General features: G+C 40.8%; 1 protein-coding gene across 12 annotated transcripts in view; it reads right to left on the minus strand.

Moving 5' to 3' along the window:
- msi2b (musashi RNA-binding protein 2b) overlaps positions 1–12,133 on the minus strand; it is a 277,906-nt gene that overhangs the window by 56,512 nt on the left and 209,261 nt on the right. For all 12 annotated transcript variants that reach the window (XM_023152789.3, XM_004557380.3, XM_004557383.3 and 9 more), the window contains exon 9: positions 774–888. In XM_023152789.3, coding sequence (XP_023008557.1) covers positions 774–888 — 115 coding nt within the window. The remainder of the gene's footprint in view (positions 1–773; positions 889–12,133) is intronic.

Here is a 12,133-nt window from a genome sequence, read left to right on the forward strand (position 1 = left end):
GGGCTACGTGCAGCGCAAAATGAGTTTCTTACAATCAGTGATATGTCTCTTTTGCTTCTGAAAAAAAAATGAAAAAATAAATCTTTAATGTGATTGCAAATCCATTTGGTTACAGACAGACATACAGACACATAGATGGATAGCGGGTGAGTGGGGAGGCAGGGAGGGAGAGAGTGCAATAGTGTTAAATAAAAAGGGCCACAGGCATAGGCTGGATGGTAATGAAGAGGGGTGGGCCAGCAGCTGAGGTCCCTGTAGATGAGATCTCTCTCTGACATGTGTGTCCCCTTCATTACCCATTAAGGGGGGCACAGTGATGAATCCTTAATATGACATTACACCAATTTTCCTCTTCATTTAGCCTGCTAATGTGCTGGTCTGCTCCTATATGCCCAGGGGCTGGCTGTACCACACTCAACCAGAAATAGACCACAGTGGCCACTGGTGGCACACCTTGAAGCAGCCTAATTAGGGGCAGCGCCCACCTAATGGGGCTATCTAGACAAAAGTTTGCATAAGTTGATTTTTTAAGCAGATAGAAATTGGTGACTGAATGGTGTGCACGTCTGGCATTTGGTCTGGATAAAACAAAACATAGTTTTGCCGTAAAAATTGTATGCATCGGCCTTTTTCTTGATTGACCATCACGGGATTGGCAAAATGAGGTAAAAACACCAGAAACAAGTCTTTTGGTTTATCACCAAAAGATCTCATGGAAATATGCCCAAATATTCATGGAGTCCTGTTTAGATATCTGCACAAGTATAACTCACTTAGCATGCCCATCCCCAGCATGAAGGCATCCATGGTGTAGGGCAGACCCCTGGCTCGCCCCCGTGTACCTGGTGGGAACATCACCTCCTTGGGCTGGGCCTTCTTACATTCTACCTATGTAGACAGACAACAAACACACACATACACACACCAAAGCATTAGTCTGTGTTGGTACGCAGCCCGACAGATCTGACAGGGCTGTGTCAGCTCTTTAAGGTGGTTTTCTGTTTGACTTGCACAGTGCTAGATGTTTTCCATAGAGAGAGAAGGGGAAAAAACAGACTGAGCAAATCTGAACACCTCACATTTTAGAGCAAAGTCTCTAAGGAAAACTTACAATCTTCTCCTGCATTAAAGCAAAGGTTATTGCTCCAGTGAGCATGTGCCCAAACCCTCAGGGAAATACAGGCTAAATACTTGAGTTTCCATGAGTTTCTAAAACATAAAGGTAGGAGAAGTTCTGCTCTCCAGACTCCCACAGTGTGGAAGTATGTCCAGACTCTTTCTTTTTTTTAACAAAAGGACTAATCTTCAAACAAGTCCTGTCATTTGACAAATCGTTATTCCTTTGCTATCATTTTTCATTGACCTTAAATGTTTTTGGGTTTTTTTGTTGCAAAAACAGCTTCAAATCCTAAAGCCAAAAAGGGTGTGTTTTGAAACTGAGTAAGGGCTTTGTTTTCCTGTTTGTGTACTGTGCATTTGTGTATTGTTGCTGGGCTGGAGTCCCCAGTGTCCCGCAGTCCAATTCCACCTGCAGCGCTCATCTCTTTCCTGCATTTATTCCTCTCACTTCACTTCTCCCACATACAGGTTTGTTCATTTCCCATCTTGCAAGACTGACATCTCCTCCTCCTACATAACACATATCAAATGAGGGATGTGACAGGGGCAGATGAGAAGAAGGAGGAAGATGAGAGTCCTATTTACCACATATCTATCCTATCTCTATGAATTATAGAGAAGCACAAGCAGCTGACAAGGGTGGCACGGTCTTGTGTCTGTTGGTTGTTCTTTGGTAGGCTGAGTCTGTTCACCATGCTGCACAATCTATTTGCTCCACTGCCTGCTTGGCATCAGCCTGTCCATCTGTTTGTCTGTTTGCCTCCTGGCTCTTGCCTGCTTCTCCCTACTGCCTCCACTTAAACAGGGCTTTCTCGGCTGCTGCGATTCACATGTCATCCTGGCCTGCTGCACAAGACAGGCTACTGCACCAGTCCTGTGCACACCTCAACCAAGGTATAGCCTAGCATCCATACAAATAGGCCTGCGACTCTGACAGGCCAGTGATGCACATTAGTATTCACACACCAGTCATACATGCACAGCGGTAGACACAACATGCTATTTCAAGTTGCCAAACTCAAGGAAAACTTCTGTGCTGAATGCATAGTGTAACAAGCTCTGTACACTGTATCTAGCAGAGAGCGAGACATGTAAAAAAGGGAACACTAATGAAAAAGGTTTCTATCACGGGGGGAAGTTGCTGTGTTGCAGAGCTGTGATTTGTTGCTGTTAGTGGCTCTTTTATTTGAAGCAGACCAACTAAAGTACACAGTTCCCTCAGCCACTTTGTAGCTGTCACAGCTACTCTACCCTTCTTATGTGCCTTGTATGGTTTGACATAGTGTTGAAGAGAGCACAGGTGCTTTTTCCCGTCTGAAAATGACCCGCGGCATGGAAGCAGGAAGCGGGTGGGACAAATGGGCGTGTTAAAATCCCAGCACACTGCTGGGATTTTCAATGTTCACATAGCCGGGTGACAAATACATTCAAGTTCTATCCACACTTTCAAACGCGGCAGCAGCTGATCAGCCTCTTCTAGAAACCCCTGCAACAACTAGCGAGATGGACGCTCAGGTAGTCTGCTGGGAGTAAGACAGAGCCAGGTGTGAGTCATGCCTACATGCTCTCAGATGCGGGTCTTTTGATATTCAGAGTGCGGGTTCCTTGTCATGGATTTAAAACCAGTCAGGGGCCGGGTTCTGTGGTGGTGTGAGTATGTGGGTGTTCACCTGCTTCAGACACACAGGAGGTTGAGAGCAAAGGAGGCAAGAGCTTTTCATAGTCGACTAAATCAAACAGTAAGGAAGAGAAAGGACAGAGAGACAATTCGGAGCCCGGCAATGAAGAACTGCAAAGGTTCAGCAGCCAAGAGAGTAGAGATTCAAATTTCACCATGTGGAAAGACCTTGTGGCACATTCAGAGTATGAAGGGAACACAGGTCCTTATTCTAACGGGGATCATTTTTCAGAATTATAGTTTGTGTAATTTGTCAAGGACTCTTGCATTTATTGAAGGCTGCACAATATTGTGTTGTGAAAAGTCTCCTGATCCACAATTTAAACACTATCAATGAAGGTGTTTGAGCACCATTGCACCCTGTCGAGAAAAGGGACACACCATTAAACTGCCTTGCCTTCCCTGCCAGAAAAGTTATACCATATTTCTCAGAAACGGCACTCACGAGATCTGAAACACACACACACACACACACACACACACACACACACACACACACACACACACACACACACACACACACACACACAGTATAAACGCTAAGTAACTAGTAAAGTGGATTCCTGTCACAAAGTGTTGACAAGGTGTGGTTACTTCAACGTGTGTGCTTTCAACATATACTGAAATGTTTCTGCCTTTCATGCACTGATATACCGCAGACGATAGCTTAGCCTTAAGACTTACATCACTGCATACCCAAGATAAAGTCAGAAGGTAACAAGTACGTCTGTGAAGGCAACACTATAGAGTTGGATGTCTCGAGACCAAGACCGGTCCTGAGACCACTTTTACGTGGTCTTGGTCTTGTCTTGACTTTGGTCTTGGATCCCTCGGTCTTGTCTTGGTCTCGCTGTCTCGGTCTTGCTGTCTCAAATCGACATAGATTTGGAGATTTGGAGTCAACAGTATCCATGACGTACAACGTAACGTTCGATAATGTGTCATGCGCAAAAGCATCAGCTCTAGGAGCCATGCTTAGAGAGTGCTTTGTAGTGAATCAGAAGAGTCGACTCCCATTGAGCGAAAGCTGGCTCCTCACTTGATTTTGTTTCGCTGCACAGCTCTCACACAGTGGCTCAGCTATGCTCCAATTCCTCCATATTGTGGCCAATCACATGCGAGGATATAGGATAATATCATTATGTGAAAAACAGAGGGTGAGAGACACGACTCGCTTACTGACTGTCCTCTCAGTAAGTGAGTGAGACAGTAGACAGCGGTGAGGAGGTCTGTGCAAGTGCATTGCAAAAACACATAAATATGCCTGACATCCGTAAACGAAGCAGCATCTGGCTGCAGTTTAAAGACTTTTTTTGTCTCGGTCTCGTCTCGACTTTGTCTTGGTCTTGTCTTGTCTCAATACCCTCTGGTCTTGGTATTGTCTTTGTCTTAGTTTAGGCGGTCTTGACTACAAGTCTACAACACTGATACTAAAACATTTTGTAACAACATATGGCTTGTGTTTGAAGTTTCAATAACATAAAGAATGAGTTAAACCCTTTTTTTTTTTTTTGATAAACTGTGCAATAATTAGGCAACTTGTTCTGATGTGATCTAGCCAGTGTTATGCTTCCAGTGGTCTTTTCTGGCTGAACTTGCTTGGGTCACTCGCTACTATTTCCAAGTAGGTCCATGTTTGCCCAGATTTTGCCAAGGTTGAAATCATGTTAACGCTGTGAGCGACACTGCTGTAAAATCGGAATGTTCTGAGATTCATGCAACTTAGCAATGAGTGGAGAAAAAGCTGCTAACTTTGAAGGAAGTATAACTGTCACAAGTCATGGAGTGGAAAATTCCAGTAGCAACTAAGCTAACATTCTACAATGTAAAATGTCATGAGTTATCCTAACAAGAGTAGCATGTCACATGTGTGGCAGAAGTGGCTAGCTAACCACTTTTCTGTTGCTATGAAAGATGTGTAAATCAAAACCTGAAGTTTTTTAAGCCTCCACGTTTTTTCTCCTCCACTTGTCCAGTTTCCTCCAAAATGTATATATTTTTAGGGATATAATTGCTCATCATGCAATGATATAGCAAGTCTTTGGTTAATACCTCTTTAGGAATCATCTTGTTGATGCACCAATGTTATTTTATGTCTGTCAAATTGTGCTATTTTTGGCATTTCATTTCATACAGAAATGGGGAAAAAATTATGTGTTTTTGAGACAGACTGCTAGTAACTATATCTCTAAAGATACAATTTAAAACGTTATTTGCTAAGTTGTCTGTTATGTGTTGATACAGCACTGGTGTATACCTTGCATTAGGTGTTTGTTATACTTGAATGATTCATAGGTAGTAAGTGGCTTAGAAAACAAACAAAATTCTCTGAAAATGATCAGGTACAAGGACTAGACTGAAAACTTTTGAAAAATCTGAAGAAAAGCTTTAAAAGGCCTTCAGAAAGCCTGGAAAACTACTATACAAGACCACTTTAAAAATGTGGCTCCTAGGAATAAACTATAAAGAAAGGCTTGGCTCATGATTTTGCACAATACTGCATGTCCTTAACTAGACCACCCTGACTGTAGAGTGTGTTCCTTTTCAGCAGGAGGAGGGACACCTACCTGACTACGTGTATTTTCTTATCCAGTTCTAGTTCTTCTCACACTAATAATTAGTTTAATATTTTAAGGAATGAGAATATCCGTATAACCACATTTACACTTTCCAAGAAGGTTAATTAGGATAACTATGCTTGTTAGGTTCCAGTATACATCAACTGTAGACCTTTAATTTTGCCCAAGCAAGCTGTAAGCTACTTTGTTGGAAGCATAAAAGAATCCAAACCCAGAAACCCCAAAAAGCTGTATAATATAAGGAGACAGATCCCATCCCAGCAGACCATCAGTTTGGAAAGTCTAGCATGGTAAAATAACAACAGATATATGTACTAAATTATATTTTGTTTGGGTCCTTTCCCTGGAAAGAATGCTTGTTAAAAAGTCTATAGGGCTACTTGGGATAATTATTTACTTTATTTCTCTATTTTTCAGGGAGAGTGCAGCTTAACAATGATAAGGAAAAAATTGAAAGGATGTAGTGTACATTAGCCAGACCAATTCTGTCCCTGTAAATTCTTTTCCATTTCTTTTTCTAAACTATCCTTGTTCTGCTGTAAAATTAAGATTTGTTTTCTTTTGGGCAGTATAGTATTCTCTAGCTACTAATAACTAGGCTTGAAGTCGAACTTTTGAGGCGTAGATATGCATCAGAGCCTATTCAAAGATGGACTTGTAGTACATCACAAACACTACTTCTGCCATATGTAGTAATATAGCCCCCAGACAGAGAATAAAGCAAACTGTCCTTGTTTTTTGTTTTTTTTATGTGCAGACCCTATGATACAGATCGGTAAAGCGCTCCAGTTATGACCTTTTCAATGCATCTCCCATACATATTAACCTTGTAGGTATGACGGGAAGGTGTGGGCGGGATGAACTGGCAATGACTGTCCTTCAGGGATGAATGTTGTGGGTGTTAGGTGTGTGTGTGCATGTGGAGGGGGAGGTGTACAGCTGCTATTAGCTTCACTAGTGAATGGATTCCATCAGCAGACTGATAGACTGAAGAATGGAAACAGTGTGATTCATTTACTCCAGCTCCCACTCAGAGCTAAAAAGTCAAAACACATGAACTGAATAGTTATGGAATATCACAGCTCTGCCCATAGTCAGGCTGTCAGGCATGGTGAGTCGGGGAGGGGGGGTAGTTTATATGCATCCTAAGAAAAGAAAAAGAATCAGTAGAGATTTTCTAAATATGTAATATGAGTGTTTATTGAGTTTAATGGGCCTTTTGATGGGCAGCAGATGATGGAGTTTTGCTTTTTGAGACAATTACACACACAATTTGACACTTTGATACTCAATTTATAATTTTTTTTTCAAGAAGAGGTCGCTACTGTGTATTTTTAAAACCATTTTCTCTAATATGGGTCCAACTACTAGCATTTCAACGATTTTACCTGGAGCATTTCTCTCATTTAAAACCTCAAGCAAAAGATACACAAAAAACAAAAAACAAACAAAACAAAGGCTATATGTAATGCATTATATAAAGTATATATTTACAACAGAGGCACTTGTATGAATTGTCAGTAGGAAAATTGGGCATCTGAGTGTTGGTACACAGACGTATGATAATGGTAAGAAGTTTTGGATAAAGCAAAACGATGCCTTCAATGGCCTTCAATCTCACATGAGTCATTATGTCTGATGTTATCTCTCTGTCTGGTTATATAAAGGCTAAGGAATATGAGGTCATTCTAAGGACAGGTGCACCCCATGATGCTTACACTGCTTTCTTGTCATACTCCTATATTACAAGATGATATTGTCTCTGTAGACACTGAGAGACATTCAACAGTGAGACCATGATCATCAGGTTAAAGTCAAATGGCTTCCATCACTTCTTCACTCAGCAGATGTGAACATCACTGAGCTTTTATGGGACATCCTGGAGAGCAGAGTGCAAAGTGGATTTCAACCTCCTTCATCCCTCAAAGCTTTCCTTCTTCAGTAAGCGGTAAACATCCAATTACTTACAGTCGAGAACTTGTAAGGCAACCCTCCATGAGGGACTTAAACTACTCCAAAGGGTGGTCCTACTCCCTTATTAAGCACTTCATGTTCAAAGACTGTTAAAGATTTCCACTCTTTAAAAAAATATTTTCCAAGACATTTTCAACAGCCCAAAGACTTAAGTCTCTCTCTGTAAAAATCATTTTCAAAATACTGATAACACGTTTAGTCTTTGGCAATAACCGAGTGTGTCCAGGGGTTATTTATGCAATATAAGATCTACAAGGGTACCATGCACACTTTAAAACCTCATAGCTTCAAACTCAAATCAACACAGCAATCCCTGCAGATTGCCAAATGAAACTAAGAGCACTATGCAGGAAAATACCCAGGACCCTGTACAGGCTGGATAAAAATCACCAGAAATCCAGCTCTTTGACTAAAAGAGGAAACTGGAAAAACAGTAATGTTTACATATTGTCATTTATGGTCCGATCACGATCAAGTAATGATGTGGTTTGATACCTTATTCATCCCCTTTAACCCTCTCAGGCACAAATTAAGTTTTTGTTGCTAATGCATAAAATAATACCTGCAGTGGTACTTCTGAGTAAAAAAACTCATAAAATATGTATGTGGGGTAATCAGGTTGTTAGCTTTTAACTCTTGCAAATCTGCAACGCCTGCCTTGAGAGGGTTAAGAAAACGGAAAGTGGATTTGGAGAATCCTGGCTCCTGCTGTGTTTTTAACTTAATGGGAGTAATTTTATTCATAGAATCATTCCAATCACATTTTCAAATATTCCTAAAGTATGTCATGCTTTCTCCACTACCAACGCTAATTGAAACAATGCTCCATTCCACCACTGAATTAACCTAATAGTGCACCAAACAGAAAAGCCCTAAATCAATATTAACATTTGCTGTGACAACCCTTTGCTTTTGAGTAGCATAAACGCTCCTCCACACACTAACCAGCATTTGTTCAGGACTCCTGGCAGGTTGGTTATTCCAAGAATCTTGGAGAACTCGCCACAGTTCATCTATTGATTTAGACGGCCTCAGTTGCTTCTGTTTTTTCATATAAATCCGGACTGACTCAATGATGTTGAGATGAGCAAATCATCTCGTCACTGAAGATGATTCTTTAGGACACTGTTTTTTTCTTTTTGTGGTCCGTGTCAATATGACCTATGAATCTGAATCTGTATCGTACAATACAATCAGAGATTATGCTGTGTGCTACATAAGGGTCCAAACATTGAAAGTGCATAAAAATCTGGCACAGTATTATACAGCATGCACCAGAGCAGGCAAGTTTATCCAGCTGGCGGCAACTACACATTCATTATTGTAAATCTGGTATAAAGGCTTACAAATGAGTCGAATCTTTTAAGTACTAACTTGAATTATTTTATCCCTGCAGAACATTAAAAAGAGAAAACTGTGAATCAAAGATCAAGATGATTTTGGAGAAAAACAATGCTTTCCGTGCTTTCAATGACAGCAAAGTACCATATGGTGCTGTTGTGAAACACACGTCGTAGCCACAGAAATATATGGGCTGCATTATACATTTTACTACTTCTCTTTCAACATTATGCTTGAGTCAATACACTGTGCAGAGTACATCTGTATCTCTGCGTTAGGAGCTATTGTATAAACGCCTACTTATATTAGTCTTCTCCTTAGCGACTTGGAGAGTCGGAGCTTATTCTCCTCGGCGCAGTAATTGGCTGGTCATGTCAGGAAGACACAGTGAGAAATTGACAGCGAACAGAAAATTTCTCCCTCCTGTTGTGATCATTTGCTACTCATTCGCTGAATATTGAAAATAACACATTAAAGAACATTACATTAAAGCACTTCACTGAAACCAATGTGACTCCATTTTAATGGCACACTGCTCACTCATAAGAGCCAATACTTGATAGGTATTATTATGAATTATCTGTGCATGCATAACAGCAGGGTGGTGTATGTGATTTGTTGGGGGGGTACTCCTGTCTAAGAAAACACAAGTCACAGCCGTTACTTGTTAATAAGGTGCTGTCTCGCCACAATATGATATAGACATTCATATATGGGGAAGGTGTGATAAAGTGTTAAAAAAAGTACCAGAAAACTGTCACGTAATCTCCCCCGTATTGATTTTTTTTTTTTACTCTGAAAATATTTACTGGTTTTAATACAAGGGTGGGTGCCTTGGTAGCTAAATCATGTTTCCACAATCACGTGTGGCCCTGGAGGGGATGATCGATACTTTTATCACAGCCTACATTTGCTAAAGCAGGCTAATGGAGAAGTCAGTGCAGCTGGTGTCACAGGTTATGAGACTCTTGCTAAGCAGCACCCTATTTTTAATTATGTATGAGGCAGAACTCACAGTGAACAGATGAAGCGCTCCTGAGAGAGCGAGGCCTCGGTGGCACATGAACACAGGGTGAGCGACCAAGTCACTTAAAGGTCCGGTCCCTCACATCTGAGTGGACGCTGACCCTGGTACACCGCCAGAGCTCCTGAGAGGACATGCAAGGAGAAGGTGGGCTGCCCTGTACATCCACATCCCTCCCAAGTGGGGTGGAATTTCTGTCTGCATCAATTATTCAAGAACCATCTTAGATAACACTCATGGGGAGGATGGATGAGGTCTATTTCTGTATAGTACTTCATAAGGATGAAGACAGGAGGCATTTTTTATTTTATGTGCTGGTGCTTCAGACACCGGATAACCAGTTTCCTCCTATGAGAAACTAAGGTAAAAAACATTTTGTGTCTTAGAAAAATGCTCAACGCACTCCAAATTCTTTTCTCTTTTGACATCCTTCCTAGATGTCAGCACTTTGTAGAAGATTTATTTCCTGTATCCAAAGGAACTTAATGTGCAGTAGGTACTGCCAACAGGGGCTGTGACAAAGGTGACAAAAGCCTTAGAAAACCAGACCTTACGGTGTCCTTTCCACCCCAAGTGAGAAAAAAAACCCATCTCATCTTGTCTGTTAGGGTTTCTAGGACTCCCAGGTGGAGTGACCAGGCTAGGGATACAGCTTTTGCAGTTATGTGGCACTTGAAACATTTTCTGTGCACGCCCTATTAGGTTCAACATGTCAATGCACAACAGTGTGTCACATGCACTTTTGACCACTCAAACTCCCCATGCATCCCCCGTGGTCGCAAATCTTACACTTTACACAGCACTTCAGCAGCAAAGGTTAAATAAATAACAACATTAGTAACTGTTATTAACTGTGACGTAACAGCGAGTCATTTCCTTACAGTGACTGTTGCATCAGAGAAAGCTTTGATGTTAATGGCAACACAAAAACAGCCTATAATTTCTCATCCATCTCTCTCTAATCCGCTTCCTCAAAAAACTCCTCTCTGTAGTAATAACAATCTTTTCTATTTATATGTATAATTAGAAGATTCTTATTCTTATTTTTCCTATATCATCCCTTTAGGCAAAGATTTGGAATGTGCATGAAAGAGGACACATGCTTTTCATGACAACATTGTTACTATTTTTTGACATCGCACTTATTAACAGTATAGCTTTGAATAATCCTAATAAAACTATTCTCCTGTATGTGAGATTCCATTTCTCTGGACAGAAAGCGTTTTTGCCGATGGAATGTAAATGCCAGAGAATCCCTGGGCTATGAAAGTTGGCACGACAGTAACACTATTTGTGAGTTTGAATCCACTTGAGCAGATGTTTTGAGCAGCTGGGCTAGCTACAGTGGACCGACTGCACATACACCTCATCGCTGACCAAGTATATACCATGTGCTCATTTTCTCACATAAAGCCTGTTAGACTGAGGTGTATCAGGAGATTTTATGTTTCTAATAATATTCACTGACAGGTATTTGCTTTCGACTGCTATGCACAGCATGTTCCCACATACAAGACAATTGGGTAACGCCTTGTTTTTAAGTATAAGACCTGTGCAGCGGTCGTTCTTTAAAAGTCCTTGTAATTTCTTAATTTATGCAAGCTTACAAGAAAATAATTTACCTGCTTTGAACTTCATATAACTATTTGCTAAGTAATGACAGTTATAAAAGATTGGATTGTTTTGTGTTTTTAAAATCTGAACAGTCCCATCGTGCTCTTTTAAACGTAATTTAAAAACCTTAATTTGTGTGCAACTAATTTAATAACATACTGATACATAATAGTGTATTTTTTTAAAATGCAAGATTAACAAATTTTTTCAATTAAGGAAATTCAGCCTCGTAATTGGAAACACAATTCAAGATTCATTTATTATCCAATTACAAGTTCTAACAAACAGGCTGTGAGTTTGACTTACATCATGAGAATTTTTAATTAAGGTAAAAAGGTGGAGAGGGGCTCAAACTATGCCAGCCAGGATATTCTCCAGAGCTCAGATTTAGTAACAAACAAAAAGTTGCATCCACTATTTTTGTAACTTAATTTTTTATTTTAAGAGAAGGGTTTAGAAAATCTACAACTGTCAGGTGTTACACTTCATACCGTTGCGTGATTTTTGTGTGTTCACACGGTGCTGCGTCTACAAATCAAAGGCTCTGAAGCATTTGATTGTGACACGCTACCTTCCATGCACACACAGTTATTTCTGTCACACTCTGGCTTTTTGTGTTTCGGTCCTGAGCGCTGACTGTGATGCAGTGCCGAGACACGCGGGGACATATACTGGGGGTCATGTGTGACCTAGAGTGGTCCCTGGTGAACACGGTTCTACTACACTGGTCCTGTCAGTCACGTACCCGGTCAGTCAGTCATTTCCAGGGAAGAACTGTGAAAGAGAGTGAAGAGAAGGAGCACT

This window comes from Maylandia zebra, linkage group LG10 (genome assembly GCF_041146795.1).
Source record: "Maylandia zebra isolate NMK-2024a linkage group LG10, Mzebra_GT3a, whole genome shotgun sequence".
NCBI lineage: Eukaryota > Metazoa > Chordata > Actinopteri > Cichliformes > Cichlidae > Maylandia > Maylandia zebra.